Genomic DNA, 18726 nt, shown 5'->3' on the forward strand with positions numbered 1-18726 from the left:
TATCACGAACATTTGGAAAAGGCTGGGGGGCATGTTTTCTCTTTAAAAAGAGAAAGCTGAAGGGTGGTCATGAATTAAAGCCAAAGACAGCAATTGAAAATTCCAACGGGAAATTCAGGAGATACATTTTTCATCCAGCGTCTGCCTATAACACAGCATTCATCACCATGAATAACTAAAATCAGTGGCATAGATGCAGAGAAAGGAAAATAAGCTTTTGGTTTTAGGGATCGGTGGGGAGGCAAGGATAGAGGCTCATGTTGAGCAGAGGCACTGCCATGGATTGGTTGGTTAGAATGAATAGTTTGCCTTCTACAGTCTATGTAATTCTGCACACAATTTTCCAAACGTTTTAAATTAATCCTTCATTAACAACACATGTGCACAAACAATGACACACTCTATCGAGAAGGTCCATAAAAGGTCCATTTATTTAAATTGATATCTTCTACTATTATTCCAAATATAATCCATTCCGTTTTAGGTTCTATTGTGGACTTGAAAAGCTTTGTAAATATATCAAATATATCGCTCCAAAATTTATTCAACTTTGTACATCCTACAAATGAATGTGTCATATTAGCGTTTTGAAACAAACATTTATCACATCTGGGAGAGACGTTTGGATAAAATTTGTTCAACCTCGTTTTTGAATAATATAGTCTATGTAATAATTTGAATTGAATTAAATTATGTCTTGCATTAATAGAACAATTATGTGTATTCATCAAATACTTTTCCCGTCTGTCCTTCGAGATCTTTATCATTAGCTCATGTTCCCAATCTTCTCTTAGTGCTTCTGTTGAGGGTAATTCTCTATTTAATATATTATTATAAAAGTATGATATTAGTTTTTGTGAATCAGCCTTAATATTCATTGCTTCTTCTAAAGGGTCTAAAAATATAGTTTGAAATCTATGTATATATTTCTTCATAAAGTCACATATCTGTATATATTTAAAATATTGATTATCCTTCAGTTTAAATTTTAATTTTAAATGTTGAAATGATAGCAGTTTGCCCAATTCATACATATCCCCTACTTTCCTAATCCCCAGTCTATCCCATTGTTGATATGTTTTATCGATGAGAGATGGTTTGAATGCGGGGTTGTTCAATAGTGGGGTTAGTACTGATAGATTATTTAATTTCAAGGATACTTTTATTTGTTTCCAAATTCTTATTGTATTGTGAATAATTGGGTTCTTCTTATATATTAAATTACTATTCAATTTTATCGGTGAGAGCAAGATCGTTCCTATATCGTGCGGATAGCACGCCTCTTTCTCCATTCTTATCCACTCCAACTGCTGAGTGGAACTATCCAACCAGTACATTATGTTCTTAATATGCACTGCCCAGTAGTAATACATAAAGTTAGGTAATGATAAACCCCCAACTTCTTTAGATTTACACAAATGCTTTCGTTGAATTCTGTGTGCTCTGTAATCCCATATAAAATTAGTGATAGTGGAATCTAGTTTTTTGAAAAAGTATTTTGGAATATATATTGGGATCGCTTGAAACAAATATATTAATTGTGGTAAGAAAGTCATTTTTATAGCGTTAATTCTACCTATCAATGAGAGCGGAAGCGTTTTCCAAAATTTAATCATATCATTCAGTTTATTTAATAGTGGCATAAAATTGGCACTAAATAATGATTTGTGTCTTCTCGTAATTTGAATACCCAGATACTTGAATTTTTCTGTTGCAATTTTGAAGGGGAATTTTAGTAAGTGTCTCGAATCCTGTGGTTTTAAAGACATAATTTCGCTTTTATTCCAATTTATTCTATATCCTGAAAAAGAGCCGAATTCTTCAATTAATGTTAATAATGTGGGTATACTCGTTTGTGTATTAGTAATATATAAAAGGATATCATCAGCGTATAATGAAATTTTATTCTTTGAGTCCTTAGTGTTATATCCGTGAATATTCGGGTGATTTCTAATCTTTTCGGCCAGCGGTTCTATCATAAGGGCAAATAGCAATGGTGATAAGGCACAACCTTGCCTATTACCCCTTGATAAGTAAAATTTTGGAGATAGCATATTGTTAGTTAATATTCTTGCCGTAGGTCTATTGTAAAGTAGTTTAACCCATCTAATAAAATTCTCTCCCGCATTAAATTTTTGGAGTACCTTGTATAAATACTGCCATTCTACCTGATCAAATGCCTTCTCTTGTTTTGACAATGACACACTCTATCGAGAAGGTCCATAAAATGAAGTGGCAATTATCCAAATAATGGTTTCAGATCTCATTCCATGAGCCTGTATTTTTAATTTTTTTGTAAAGAATTTTCCCTTTTGCTGAGTAAGTTAAATAGGTTCCGTACTTCTTACTTTTTCAGATTTTCCATATAATTTGCCTGAAGACAATTCTTGGTCCCGGGCTCCTTGTTTTGGAAAGTGTAAGCTTTCAACGGAACCTTGATAATGTTTCAAGATCGCCTTTAACTCCGAATGACAATATTTGCTAATTATTCAATATTTAAATTAATTATTCTGATTTTGTTTTCTTCCTACAGTGAACATTTCTTATTTCATATTTTTCCTGTACCATTCACTAAAAAGTGTCTGTATTCAGCAGTCAAGAGAAGAGTCAAGGGTGTTTAATTGTCATATGTACTGACAACAAAACAATGAAATTATTACTTGTAGTGGTATAGGCCTGTAAACACAATACTCATAGAAAACAAATAATAAACACAAACGTTCAATAAAGTAATAAACTAATAATAGTGCAAAAAAAGCCCGAAGTCCTTAAGGGCCTGTCCTACTTTCACGACCTAATTCACGACCTCTGCCGAGTTTGCTCTTGACTCATACTCGCAGCATGGTCGTCACGAGGTCGTAGGAGGTCGTAGGTGGGTCGTAGCAGGCCGTGATGCTAGTCGTAGGTACTCGTGGCATCAAGTAGGTCGGGGCGTTTTTCTAGCATGATGAAAATGTCCACGAGTAAAAAAGGTTGTGAATTAGGTCGTGAAAGTGGGACAGGCCCTTTAGTGCAACCAAAGAAAGTACATGTTAGTATGATAGATCTAATAACCACAGTTAAACATTCAGACATAAAACACTCTAAAAATGTTTGAGTCAAGAACTCAGGGAGAAAATTATTGATCACTTATGTTTGTCCATTGCTGGAAATCACTGGCCAAACTACTTCCAAAATAAAATATTGCAGCTGCAGAATACCAGAATACTAATGGAAGAATGCCATTTTGTACTATTCACCATGAGATCTTTCTTTAGTGATTAAAATTTTCAATCTTTGATGAAAATAAATCATGAATTCTCGAAAAAAAGTCTTCCAGACGTTTAATGGATTGAAGCAGGCTCCCCACTACTTCAGAGATTTAACTTCCTTTAGGTTAATGAAGCATAGTATAAAGGAATCAAGCAATTACTTATTTAATTCTGGTCAATGCTAAGGAAATTAATAAAAGAAAGAGAAATGAAGGAGCTAGCGTATAGAATTGTTGAAGTTAAATTTGCTTGAATTCCACAAGGATAGGTGGCTTTTGCAATTTAAATAATACTTTTCCAACATCAGATTTACACATAATACTTCTCCAACATCAGATCACTCTCCCAAAGCAGAGATCTCCAGAGCTTTGGTTGGTGTGAGCAAGGTACAGATGATCTGGATCCTCTCATTCACCACATATGTTGAATAACTTTGGCATTTGTATTTGAGTCCAACAGGTATTTATGCACATTTAATTTTTAACCACATCTATGCAAATTCTGTGATGTTTCTACTCACCTTACCAACCTTTGTCACAGCTAACCTGTTCTCTATGACCCTCTGGAAGATAGAACAGATTGCCTGCATTTAACTTTTAACAATTTTCAGTTTTGCTTCCCTTCTGGAATTAGTTGTAAATACTTGTTCCCTGAATGTAAATCAGATGAAAATCTAGTTATTTCCACCGAGAGTGGATGACATGATTTTTTTCTTTGTTTATTTATTCTTTGGAATGCTCGTGACAAGACCAGCATTAATTGTTTATTACAAATTGTCTTGTGAAGGTTGCGACAAACCAAATGGAAATACTGTAGTCTTTCTGGTGAAACTCCTTTCACAACACCACCAGGAGAAAGTTTCAGGCTTTAAACCCAGCCACAAATCTACCAACAATATATTTCTAAGTCAGCATAGTGTGGAACATGGAGGGGAACCTGTGGGTAGTGGCATCCCCATGCAATTTCACATCAGCAAAAATCTCACTTCTTATGCTCTGGTTGAAAGAAAGTCAATGATGAAGCTGCTTCCTGAGATCCCACCATCACAAGAGCAAGTGCAGAGATCACCTGGGGCTGGAATGATTGATCTCCAACTATCACAGCTATTTGTGCAAGTAGGCCTCCAACTATTGCACTGTTTTCTCCTTGGAAACCTATTATCTTCAATTTTGCCAGCTCTCCCAATTGTTCCAGTTTACTTATTGTAACTTGCATTCCTCTGAATTTGAAGCTCTCTTCCCAATGACGAAAAACCTAATATTAAACCTGCTACTGAGTGTTGTATAGCATCCTGACCTCCAACTTTTGGGTGGTAAATGCTGACTTTCTGACACCTCCTCAGACTACCCTTTTGATTAGGACTTGTACGTAATTTATGGAGATTGCCCAGCATCTAACTTTTTCAAGGTTCACTGAGCAACACACCCCAGAACTTTTAAAAGTTGATCAAAAGTTGATCCCTCTGCACATCGATTCTGTTAAGGTTTTTGGCATATATATTTTCCCCTTACATTTAACCTCCCAAAGTGCAACACCTCTCACTTGCCTGATTAAACGCCATCAGCCAATTTCTGTAGCCTTCCATACAGTCTGTGACCCCAGCAACCTTGGCATCAATTGCAAACATATTACCAATCTGTGCACATTTATGTCAAAGTCACTGAGGTATATTACATTTCCACTCTAGGGAAAAGGTTCTGACTGGCTACCCGGTCCATGCCTCTCTTAATGTTGGAAACATCTCTCAGATCTCCCCTCAGCGGCCGACACTCCTGTGAAAACAGTCCATCTATTTAACCCAATATCTAATAACCCCTGATCCAGACAACATCCTGGTGAACTTTTTCTGAACCAGCTCCAAAGTCTCCAGGTCTTTCCTGTAATGGGGTGACCAGAACTGCGTACAATTCTCCAAATGCGGCCTAACCTAAGTTTTATAAAGCTTCATCATGACTCCTGACTCTTATTCTCTATGGCCTCAATGTCAAATTTAACAACTTCAACTAACGTGCTTTCTGTCTGTAGCGGAAATGGCAAGTTTTACTATGGACATTCCATCTGTAATATTAATTCCGTTTTTCACTATCCACAAGCACTGCCTAATGTGTTGGGCTTTTCCATAATTTTTCATTTGGACTTTGGTTTCCATAATGGTACTTATCAATATTTCACAACTTCATCATATCCCTCTGTTTTCTCTCCAGTTGAGCTCATTAATTGATTAAACCGATGGCTCAGTAAACATTGAAAATGGCTCACCCTATCACAAATATTCCTTTTGTCTAAAGCATCCACCCTTTCTCCCCCAGTTGGACCAACTAATTTGTTTTGGACTACATGACAAATCCTGGCATTGGGGTGAATCTACAGCATTTGTGTTTCAATAGGGTTCTAACAACCTAATTGACGACCTAATAGGACGACAGATGGCACAATGGGCTAAGTGTTCGGCTGGCAACCGGAAGGTAGCTGGTTCGAATCCCGCTTGGAGTGCATACTGTCGTTGTGTCCTTGGGCAAGACACTTCACCCACCTTTGCCTGTGTGTGTCCTTGGGCAAGACACTTCACCCATCTTTGCCTGTGTGTGTGGATGTAATTATGTGAAGCACTTTGGGGTCAATGCAAGTTGACTAAAAATGTGCTATATAAATAAAGAAATGTAATGTAAATGTATAATCTATTTTACAACTCTGACTTTGATATACAGGTGCACAACCTTTTATCCGGAGTTCCGGAAACCGAAAAACTCCGAAAACCGGCCATTTTTCCCCAGGATGTCGTCTGCACACCAAAGCTCGCGTTTGGCGCCAAACTTGACCCGAAACGGCCCACGGTCAACCCAGGTCTGTACTACTGTAGCGGCTGCCTCCTCCCCGGAGACCGGGGAGACACGTAAACATCTGTAAATCATTGCTTAAATGTTAGTCAGTTAGTTTGGAGGGCTTTTATGTGGGGGGGGTGAAGGGGGAAACTTTAATTCTTAGTCCCCTACCTGGTCGGAGAGGCGGGGAGCGGTCAATGCCTTACCGGGTCGTCGTGCAGTAAGCTCCGGAGCGCTGTGGCCGCAGCTGTGGCTGCGGGTGTCCGGCCGCGGGCGGCGCCGGTTGTAGCTCCGACCCCGGCAACTCTACCCCTGGCTGCGCGGCGCTCCAAATCCAGCGCGGCCCGCGGCCGGACGCCCGCAGCCCCAGCACCGTTGTGACCGCCGACATGTTGTGTGTCGGCGGCCACAGCGCTCCAGAGCTTACCGCACGGCGACCCGGTAAGGCATTGCCCGCTCCCCGCTGGTATCCCAGCGCTGCGACGCCGCCGACTCCCAACATTCGCGGAGCTGGGGCTGCGGGCGTCCGGCCGCGGGCCGCGCTGGATTTGGAGCGCCGCGCAGCCAGGGGTAGAGTTGCCGGGGTCGGAGCACCAGCCGGCGCCGCCCGCGGCCGGACGGAGCCCCCAGCTCCGCGATGTTGGGAGTCGGCGGCCACAGCGCTCCGGAGCTTACTGCACGGCGACCCGGTAAGGCATTGCCCGCTCCCCGCCTCTCCGACCAGGTAGGGGACTAAGAATTAAAGTTTCCCCCTTCACCCCCCACCCCCATAAAATCCCTCCAAACTAACTGACTAACATTTATGCAATGATTTACAATGATTCCCCGGTCACCGGGGAGGAAGCAGCCGCTCCAGACTTTTCAAGCCGCCCGCGCTACCTACCTAATCTACGCTAAAAATCTTCCATTCGGAAATCCGAAAAATTCCGAAATCCGACAAGTGTCTGGTCCCAAGGCTTTCGGATAAAAGGTTGTGCACCTGTAATTCTAAAATTACCTCAACGTTTCTGATGAAGAAGATCAGACAGTACAAGATGTCTTGCAGTAAACTTGTTAGTGGCAATACACTGGTCAATATGTGGTACATAACAGTGCTGGGAGAGTTTTACAACATGCTCAGGTTCATTGGGACCTATGCCAGATGATTAGATTAATCTGTGGTTTTGGTGCCCTGACAGTAATCAATTACATACATTCACGTCTATATTAGAATGCTGAAGCGGCCTGTTCCCCAGGGTTTCTCTGAGGTGACAGCAGGCCAATGTGGAAGCTGCAGTTAACCAGTTTAGTTCATCAAATTTCTCTATGATTAACTCTTGGAAACTCACTTGAAGTTAATAATCTCCACTAATTCAACACAAAATGTATTTTCTCTCTGGTAATTTTGTGTTCACATTGCTCTCACTCCAAATATTTGCTCCATGTTAAAAATATTAAAATGCAAAAAATGTTAGCCATCATTGTTCAAAAGAAGTTTGGTCTGTACAATTGCATACAGTAGGTTGCATGCCCATTCAGGAAAATGATGTCTATGTCTAATGGAGACACAAGAGATGGTTGATGCTGGAATTCAGTGCTAAAGGCAAACTGTTGGAAGAACTTTGTGAATCAAACAGCATTTGTAGAGGCTAAAGTAAGGCCAACGTTCTGGGTGGAGGTTCTTGGTTCTTGGTTTCTTGGTCCTCCAAAATATTCCAAATGGAATTTAAACTGGAGGTGGTGAAGGGTGGGCTTAAGCCAGAAAGGGTTATTGGGAAGAAAGAGCTACTTTAAATTTAGTTGCATCTGGTTAGGTAACTATAGTTGGGTGGAGATTATTCCATGCTTTAATTGTGCGGGGGAAGAACGAATTGCTGTACACATCTGTCTTTGTAGCTGGGATCACAAATTGGATCGAATGCCCTCGTCTGCTCCTAATTGGTTTGGGTTTGGTGTAGGTCTTGTAGTCTATGTCGAGCTGACCATTTAACATTTTGTAAAAACAGGTCAAACGGTGAGCTTCACGTCTATCTTGGAGAGGGTTCCAGCAAAGAAATTTTACAATTAGTTTTCCTAAATTTTACAATTTGGTTTTTCAAGTAACTAAAATAAGTTAAAATCACTTATTAATTGAAAAGAAAATGGAAGTAGTTTTGTGCAGTTTTTATTATCTGTCCATTTAGTGGAAGGCCTGGGGTGGAAGATTGCAACTTTCACGGGGTCCGTCCTGTTTCGACGAATGCAATCAACCCGGCGTGCACTATCAAATAAGATCAAATAGAACAAGTTGTCCTACAACTATAAGCTGTGCACGTCATACGCAAGAAGAAGAAGAGTGGAAGGCCAGGATTTATTGCCTCCCTCTAATTGAATAATTTAGTTTGTTTGGGTACTTCAGAAGGTAATTAAGATTTGCAAGTCTGGAATCATATTTAGGTCAGTCTAATTTAGAGGTACAGCATGGAAACAGGTCCTTCAGCCCTCTGAAACCACGCTCACCATCAATCACCTGTTCACGCTACTTCTTTATCCCACTTTTGCATCCACTCCCTACATTCCAGGGATAATTTACAGAGGTCAATACCAAAAAGCTGTCTATCTTGACCTTGAATGTATTAAAATATTCATTCTCACTGTTCTCTGAGGTAGAGATTTATGACTCTCAGAGAGAAATAAATCCTTGACACTCTGTCTTAAATAGTCTGCCATTTTTTTCTGCAACTATGCTTTTATGTAACCCTGCATGTAAAAGTAATATATCCCATATTATGTTGACATTGAAGTGTTGGGCACTTTACCAGAGAGGTTAGACTGTAGAATATTGAAGGTGACCTGACATCCTCTCAATTACATCTCAAAGCAATATGGGAAAAACAAACTATGCTTCCTTCATCACTAGACTTCTATCCCATTGTAATAATTATATGAAGATATCACAAACATGTTAGTGAATGCAATGAAATATAAAATGCCTCACAAGAGGTGCAATTGGTTTTAAATGTACCTTACATTGTACACTGATAACAGTTTAGTATTTTATTATTTCATAATTCTAAGCAGAGTTCTCCATTTTAAATATTGACCACTTTTTTATGCTCATGTTAAAAAATGACCAAAAGTAATAATTGTTTTATCAAACGTGAAAACAAATGTCACCTGGTGAAAATATTTATGTCTTGCCCCTTTTAAATTGTTAATGAACATAAATTCTAATAAATGGTACCAAACTTTATAGGGCTGTTGACATGTTTGTGTCCATTTTTCAAAAAGTATTAAACTGGAGCAATATTTTGCTGGTCGAGTAGAATTTATAATTTAAAAACTGTAACTGCAGGACAAAATCATAAAAATAAAAATGGCATGAATGGATGATGGTCATTCTGAAAATATTTATTGGAAAACTACTATACACTGGATATAATCATGTAACACACATTTGTTCATAGTAGTTAATAAGACATGGCAATTATAACACATGGTACCAAACATTATAGGTCTGTTTTGCATCAATTTTTCAGAACGTATTAAATTGGGGAAAAAAGTTTGATGATCGTATAGAATTTATGGTTTAAAAAAATGTGAATGCAGACAAAATCTTTTATATAGAAAATGATATGAATTGATGATGGTCATTCTGAAAATATTTATTGGAAAAAGACAATGCATAAGATATAATCATGCAACAACACGCATTAGTTCATAGTAGTTAATTAAATCATGGCAATTTCTCCATCTGTTCAGTATTCTTATCAACTTTAAACATTCGCAATATAAAAATGCAACTAAATGCGAATTACTTTCCATTTACTTTGCCCTACTTGTTTTGCTTAATGTGACGAGAGGAGCACCTTTAAGAGGAGAGGACACTGCAGTTGCTATCACTTTGAGATTTTCACGAATGAAGTTGCGTTGTCGTACAGGAACAGAGTGCCTAAACCTTGAAGTGATGACTTTGCCATGTTGAAGGTTAGGAGGACTGTACTGGGGATCCAAACCATTGAGCTCATAGATCCATTGCATATCTGTTGTCTATAAATACAAGTGTCAAGAGGTCAGGCTTTTTTTTCATAGCTTTAATACAGTATACATACAAAATTCTAGGTTAAAAATGTGAATACTCCCATTCCATCACAATTGGGGCAACTCCTGTTTCCACAATGGCCGCAACACTGATTTCAGCAGATATCGTGGTCCATTAGTAAAATATTGTATTGGTATTGGAGCAACAATGCAAGTGCTCTGTTGTGAAAGATATGAGATGGATTAAGAAAGGGACAATCTGTTGAGTAACCGTTGGAATTCTTTGCCACAGAAGGCTGTGGAGGCCAAGTCAGTGGACATTTTTAAAGCAGTGATGAATAGATTCTTGATTAGTACAGGTGTCAGAGGTTATTGGGAGAAGGCAGGAAAATGGGGTTAGAAGGGAGAGATAGATCAGCCATGATTGAATGGTGTAGACTTGATGCGCTGAATGGCCTAATTCTATTCCTATCACATATAATTTTTTGGCAAATCCCTCAGCGCCGTCAGAGATGGCAGCCTCGCCAAGTCTGTCTTTTCATCTTTTTTGTTATTTTTTGTGATTTAAAAGTATGTTAATGTTCTCTGGTTTGTTTTGGGGGTGGGGAAGGGGGTTGGGGGAAATCTCTTACCTTGCCGGAGATGCGATTGTTTTCTGGGTCGTATCTCCGGTCACTCTGTGGCCTAACACCTTGGAGCTGGCGGCCTTGCTCGAGACTGACTTTGAGCCCCACCATGGGGCCGTGGACTTACTATCAGAGCCTGCGATCCCTTGCCTGGGAACGACACTTCAACAGCTGCCTGCGAATTTCAACATCGAGGAGCTTGCAGTCTCAGGTAGAGACTGATGTCGGGAAGCTCCAGCCACACGAGGTTCGACCCGGGGTCCAATCGCCCGGCGCAGGACAGCTGAGTTCCCCCCAATGCGGGAGCTTGATCGCCCCGACGCGGAGGGTTCGGCCGCCGGCTGCGTGAGCCATGATCGCCCCGAAAACGGAAGGTTCGAGTGCCCCAACCGCGGGAGAACAAAGAAGGGAAGAAGATTGAACTTTTTTTGCCTTCCATAAGTGAGAAATGTGATGGAGTCGCTATGGTGGATATTCAAGGTAAAAATGTTTTTGGGTGTCTTGTTGCTCTTTATTGGTATGGCAAATCAAATTCCTCGTATGTTGCAAAACATACTTGTCTAATAAAGTACTTTTATGATTATGATTATGATTATAACATATAAAACTGCAACTGAAAGCAGTGAATTAGGAATGGAATGAAAAAGCAGGACCTCGAGGATAGTAATCTCAGCTCATTCCTCGTAGCAAGCGTAAACAATAGCAGAAATAGGAGGATAAATGAGAAGAAAATGTGACTGAAGAATGATGTATGAAGGCGGGGTTTAGATTCTGAGGCATCGGAGCATCAAGGGAAGATGGGACCTATATAAAATGGATGGGCACATCCACACAAGTTTGAGATTAATACCCTCACAGCATGTTTGCTGGTGCTGTTGTACTTTAAACTGAAATTGCATGTTAAAGACTAGGAAACAAGAGAAAAATAGAATGCAAACAAGGAGGGCGGGGGAGAAAGGGCAAGAAACTAAAAAGAGCTAGAAGAGACCCTTCAAATGGGGTTACACACAAAAAGCAGGAGTAACTCAGCGGGACAGGTAGAATCTCTGGAGAGAAGGCATGGGTGACGTTTCGGTCGAGAGGGGTTAGTGACAGGACAGATGGTAAAAAGACAAATTTAAGAACTACTTCCAAATGCATATAGTTTCTGAAACAAAATCAATAAACAAACAACACAAGGAGAGAGAGAAAGATATGATCTAATCACCATGGTTACCAAAGCTGGAAACTCAATATTAAGGGACATTTGACCTAGGCAGGAAGTTAAAGGTGGTGGTGGGTGGGTGGCTCTGCTAATGAGGGATGAAATCAGTGTGGTCGTGGAGATGATGTAAGGTCAGAATCTGGAGTTCATTTGGGTGGCAATTAAAAATAGTAAAGGAATAAAGAAACTGGTTGCATTAATATAGAGTCCTCATGTGTGACAGTCTAGGGCAGAGTTTCTCAAAGCAGAACCCTTGAAATAATTGCATGTCTCAGGGAACCCCTACATAAAAATGATTATATATCTTTATTGATCTCTCTCTTTCTCTTTCATAAACTCAAAGATCATAAGGCAAAGATAATATATTTTTCTAATAATTGGTTTAAGCAAAAAATAACATGTTTTTCTCAAGTATTGACAATGCAAAAGGAATAACTGCTTGTTCAAGAGACCTCATAAGGAGGCTTTCATTCACACAAAAAAAAATCAACCATATCTGTACACACAGCCCTTATCCACTGACCACTAAAGGCCGTTTCACACTGGCGCCGTGTAGACGCCGCTAAATACATTCCCTATGATTGTTATACTTTTAAATGATATAACAGGTTGAAGACTTTATGATAATATCCAAGAATTTTCCAAGTATATGCCGTACGTGCATAATAAAATCACGAATATGAAATAAACCACTATTTCTGTCGGAACCCCTAGCGACCTCTTGCGGAACCCGGGGAGCCCCGTTTGAGAAATGCTGGTCTAGGGTAAAGGGAACAGTCGCAGAAAAATGAACTGTCTTTTAAGTTATAGATGATGAATCTTTTCCTCGCAAAGGGTTTTGAGTTTTTGTAATTTCTTGCAGCTGAAATATCAGAAGGGCGAATCCTCAAATATTTTCACAGCTGAGATAAATAGATTTTTAAACAGTAAGCGAATCACAGAGGGTGGGGAATGGGGAAGAAACTGAACGAGGAAAGTTGGATCAGCCATGATCCTATTGAGTGATGGAGCAGGCTTGAGGGGCTGAATGGCCTACTTTTAGTTTGGTTTAGTTTAGAGAAACAGCATGGAAACAGGTCCTTCGGTTCACTGAGTCTCCACCGACCAGCGATCCAGGCACACTAACACTATCCTATATACACTGGAGACAATTTACAATTTTACTGAAGCCAATTAACCTACAACCTGTACGTCTTTGGAATGTGGGAGGAAACAGGAGAAAATCCACGCAGACACGGGGAGAATATACAAACTCCATACAGACAAGCACCCATAGTCAGGATCGAACCCGGAACTCTGGCGCTGTAAGGCAGCAACTCTACTGCCGCGCCACCGTGCCAGATACTCTTGTTCCTATTTCTTGTTGTATTCAATTGTCTAGTTTGACATCCATTTATAATTTCCAGTCATTGGCAAGATGCAATCACATGCTGTTAGATAGATCAGATAAAGTGTCAACAGTAGGTGATGCATAATGCTCAAGTGAGCCAAAGGATAAGATATTAAAAGTGGAGAATTATGTTGCTGAATGGAAGCTCTAAAGGTATCAGCCTCATATTTTTAAGCATTTAGAATGCTTTGTCAGAACACCGGCACCAGTAAGGGGAGTTTTTCATCAGTGCTGAAATCAATCATGCTGATGGGCATGTACTAAAAAAGCAATCTGCAGTTATTTTACACAGCCACAAAGGGCGAACAATATTAAAGTATGATGAAATATAACACGCTGTATGGATCGCTAATGCAGTAACATCTATGTACTGTTGAAGGTACCATTACTTCCCTAGTCCCTATTTTGAATGCAAACGTGAGCTGTTACTTCAGTGGTCTGACTGAATGCCATTTATTCCCATGTTAGTAATGAGTGGTATTCTTCATCTAGAATCTAGCAAGTGTCTGATTTTGTCATAATGGAATGTTATTAGACAGGAAAATAATAGATGAAATATGACTATTCTCTGCATTTTGGCCATTGACATTATTTGAACGTTAATTCCTTTTATTTTTCATCTAAGTGGGCTGATGGAAAGATCTTGTACAAGTGCACGCAATCTATTGCAGTACTTAATGAAATCCAGTGATACCTCTACAGAAGCAATTAATGGGCCACTTGTACATTTGGCTTGCTCTGGTATTAAAGACAATAAATAAGCTGCCTTGGAACACAGATAATTAATTATTTATTCTGTGCACGAATATTGATCAATTTTGCAGAAGTCACATGTTACTCTTTAAAATGATCCAGGGGCTGGAAAATTAACTATTGTGATTACTCTGCACCACGTTACTCATTTATTGGACGGGATGAAGCAAATATTCCCCATGACTGCAGTACAGAACCTACTATTTTTTAATGAAAATGATTTTGTGCTCCTTCAGATTTTCGCACAAAAATTCAATTCAATAGAAGTCAACAGAAATCATGTTGGATGCTAAGAACTATGTCTTGATGTACATTGACCTAAAACGATTCAAAACATTAACTGTTTCTCTTTTTACTGATATTGCCTGGCCTGCTGAGTATTTCCAGCAATTTCTGGTTTTATTTTAGTGCTGATACCAATATGGAGCACTATTAGTATAAATGGAGAATGAATTTCAAGGCACTTCTACAGTGTTGTCCTTTGAAATTGACTTATTTGACCTCCTGTTTATTATTATTCTCTTCCTCGCCAATAAAAGATGTTGAGGAGGAGCTTCCCATTCAAAGGTGCTGCTTTGCTTCCGTGGAGAATAATTGTGAATCTTCAAAGTTAAAAAAAAACTCGAGCCAAGTGAAAATTGGAATATCGCAAATACATTTCAAAAAACTTGTTCGAAAAATCTAAATATTTCAGCATAACTAAGGTAGCTCAATCAATCACAATCATAATCACAATAATACTCTATTAGCCAAGTATGTTTTGCAACATATGAGGAATTTCATTTACCATGTCAGTCATATAAATAAAAAGCAACAGAACACACAAAACACATTTTAACATAAACATCCAGCACAGTGACTCCTCCACATTCCTCACTGTGATGGAAGGCGAAAAAAAGTTCAATCTCTTCCCTTTGCTCTCCTGCGGTCGGGGACCTTGAGTCCTCCATTGACGGGACGATCTTGATTCCCGTAGCCAGCGACGTTTTGGGCCCTCTGCATCATGGCGATCCAGCTCCTGCATCGGGGGGATGTCAGCTCCCCCGCTCTGGGCGATCGAACCCTGCTGGTCTGGTCTGGGCTGGTCGAGCCTCTGCGTTCGTTGGAGCTCCCGACTAGCCTCTCCCGACTGCGAGCTCTTGATGGTATGTCCACGCCCCACGGTGGGGCCCAAGGTCAGTCCGAGGAGGCTTCCAGCTCCATCAATGATAGGCCGCAGAGCGACTGGAGACGTTACCCGGAAAACATTGCGTCTCCAGAAAGGTAAGAAACTGAAAAACAAAGTTTCCCCCTCCCCCCCGCACATAAAACAAACCGGAGAACATTTACACGGACTTTTAAAATACACTAAAAATTTTTATAAAAGACGAAAAAACAATCGCTGCCAATCGCTCGGCACCCCTGGTGGTTTAGCAGTAGTAATTCACTTGAGGATCTTGTCTGTATTTCCAATAGATAATTCATTGTAAAATACTTGTTTCATGGAAACTTACATGGGAGGGTGTATGCAAGGTCAAAACAGCTGAACTTAGGGACCAGTGATTGTTTGGTAGAACTTTTTTCTCTTTCCTGGCACAATCTATGGTTGTTGATGGAGGGTGGAAATTTCGCAGATCTGCGAAATAGGGTATTTTGTCCTAAATTTTAAATAATCTATTACCTGCATTTTAAGCAGTAAAGTGAGTTTCTGGTTTGAAGCTGCATGATGTTTCTGACCTGAAGATTTGGTTCACCCATTTTGTGTGAAATTCATTTATACTGTAGGTGTGTGGATAGAAACAATAAATTGGTAAGGAGTGTGTGAAAGAACAACATTTTTAGCAGATGGAGGTGAAGTGAAAAAGTGCAAAGTAATTTATTTTGGGTTTGTAGAAATGGAACAAATTTAGAACTTGTAAAGCAGAAGTGATAACTTCACGTTTGGTCAAGGGAATTGGGGAAAAACAACAGTTCACACATACTACTAACTATAGTGCAATGCACACATTGTCGCGTTTCAAAACTCAAGCGCATCTTTCACCTCACAAATGCAGACACACACACATACACTTCCAACTAATGGCAGTATATCACACTTTCACAGTGCACACAAATATGAACATTCCTTCCCTCTTGCAGGAAAATGGGGCAAGAGGAGATGATTCACAAATAGCCAGGGGACTGGTAAATGAGGGCAATAATGCAAGTCACAATCTAGATATGAATGTATGACTGACTTCAGGAAATCATAGACTGCAAATACATTGCACCTCAAACAGGGGGAGGCAAAACATTCCTTTCAGATTGACCCTCCTCATCATAATGCTCTATTTTAAATCTCATCTGCAAGCCTGAATCTAATGAATTCCCTCCAAATTCCCTCCAATAATCCCAATAGCAAAGAAACCAGTTGTTGCCTGCCTAAATGACTACCGCCCTGTCGCCCTGACCCCCATAATAATGAAATGCTTTGAACGCCTGGTGAAACCCTCACATTACTGCCAGCCTCCCCTCATCGTTAGACCCCCCTCCAATTTGCCTATCGCCTCAACCGTTCTACAGAAGATGCCATCTCTACCACGCTGCACACAGTACTCACTCATCTGGAAAACAAAAACACCTACGCCAGAATCCTGTGCATTGACTTCAGCTCAGCTTTTAATACCATCATCCCACAGAGATTTGTGGAGAAACTAACCCTGCTGGGCCTCAACACCACCCTGTGTCACTGGATCCTGGACTTTCTGACAGAGAGACTGCAGTCAGTCCGTGTTGGCAAGAACACCAGGGGCTCGATCACGTTGAGCACCGGCTCCCCTCAAGGCTGCGTGCTCAGCCCGCTGTTGTTCACACTGCTCACACATGACTGTGCTGCCAGATTCAGGGACAATAAGATCATAACATTCGCAGATGACACAACAGTGGTGGGACTCATCAGCAGAGATGAGGAATCAATGTACAGGGAGGAAGTGAACCAACTAGTGGACTGGTGCGGCAACAACAATTTAGCATTAAATGTCGACAAAACAAAGGAGATGATTGTCGACTTCAGGAGGTCGCAGCCAAAACACACACCCCTCAACATCAGTGGCACCACAGTGGAGAGAGTGGAGAGCATAAAGTTCCTCAAAGTGCAAATTACAGACAGTCTCACCTGGTCCAAGAACAACACTGGGATTGTCAAACGGGCCCATCAGTGACTGCACTTCCTGAGGAAACTCAAACAGGCCTCACTCCCCACCAACATCCTTAGGACTTTTTACAGGGGCACGGTGGAGTCCAGCACTCTGTGTCTATCTTTGACATTCTAGAATCTTTTTTTTATAATTTAACCTTCAAGCACTACATCACACTCGTGATTTTGTGATATAGTTTTCTCAGCACGAATAACACCTTGTTGATGTTCAGTACCCAGAAGTGAATGCATTGCACCAGAGAGGGTCTGGCAATGTGAATAATATAAACTCACGCACTCACTTTGCATTCCAACACAGCCTGTGGCAGGAAGCTGTTTAGCAGTTTGGTAGTCCGGGCAGGAGATCCAGGTGTGTGTGGAGGGGGTGCAGTTTGTCCTTAGCTATTCTCAGAGCCTTTTTCAGACAGCGGCTCTGGAACAGTTCTTGTACCGAGGGTAGGGAGACGCCAATGATCCCCTCTGCTCCCCTCACTACCCTCTGCAGAGCCTTCCTGTCTGAGCAGTTACAGTAGGAGTACCACGTTTTTAATGGCAATGCAAAAGGATTTCATGAACCATAAGTAAAAATACATTTCTGAAAGTTTTTGTACATATACAAAAAGTAATCAAAAGGGCGAATGGAACATGGATTTCATTGCATGTAGGTTGGAATGCAAAGTGAGTGCGTGAGTTTTTATTATACACATTGCCAGACCCTCTCTGGTGCAATGCATTCACTTCTGGATACTGAACATCAACAAGGTGTTACTCGTGCTGAGAAAACTATATCACAAAATCACGAGTGTGATGTAGTGCTTGAAGGTTAAATTATAAAAAAAAGATTCTAGAATGTCAAAGATAGACATAGAGTGCTGGAGCAACTCGGCACATCAACCAGCATCTCTGGAGAAAAAGAACAAGTAATGTTTCAGGTCAGAACCCTTCTTCGGACTGAAGGGTTCCGACCCAAAACATCACCAGTTCCTTTTCACTAGAGATGCTGCCCGACTCACTGAGTTGCTCCAGCACTCTGTGTCTATCTTCAGAATAAACCAGCATCCGAGGTTTCTTCCTACACATTCCGAATGGCAATTTGTCTTCTCATGATGAAATCGAAACTGCCTCATCCATAAACACAGGAGCTAAAGTTGCTGCAGAGATATTCTACAACCATCAAAGTCATAATAAACAGATGAAGTAGAAATGTGTTTGTTTCCGTCTAACTCATGTGTGCATTAACAGTATTGGTTGCAAAATGCACTCTGCTGCCAAAATAATGGAAGCAGATTTTGGAAATAGAGTACAATACAAAGTTATTCCTGCATAAATGAATTTAGCTCAGAGAACTTAGGGTGAATTTTCATCCTGTTTAACCGTTTACCTGTTATTGGCATTTGAAAGAAGAAAATTCATCAGAAAAGTGGGAAAAAAATCATTCTTTTCATTCTGTCCAATCTACTTGCAATGCTTAAACAGATAAAGAAGAGATGCAGAGATTTGATAAACAGAGGAATTACAATGCCTTCC

General features: G+C 40.3%; 1 protein-coding gene across 1 annotated transcript in view; it reads right to left on the reverse strand.

Annotated features, from left to right (window-relative positions):
- Positions 1-9426: 9426 nt before the first annotated feature.
- The window catches only part of cfap47 (cilia and flagella associated protein 47), a 433070-nt gene continuing 423770 nt past the window's right edge, over positions 9427-18726 (reverse strand). The window contains exon 63 of the mRNA XM_033032292.1: positions 9427-10081. Within this exon, the coding sequence (XP_032888183.1) occupies positions 9857-10081 (225 nt within the window). The 3' untranslated portion in view covers positions 9427-9856. The remainder of the gene's footprint in view (positions 10082-18726) is intronic.

Source organism: Amblyraja radiata, chromosome 14 (genome assembly GCF_010909765.2).
Source record: "Amblyraja radiata isolate CabotCenter1 chromosome 14, sAmbRad1.1.pri, whole genome shotgun sequence".
Taxonomy (NCBI): domain Eukaryota; kingdom Metazoa; phylum Chordata; class Chondrichthyes; order Rajiformes; family Rajidae; genus Amblyraja; species Amblyraja radiata.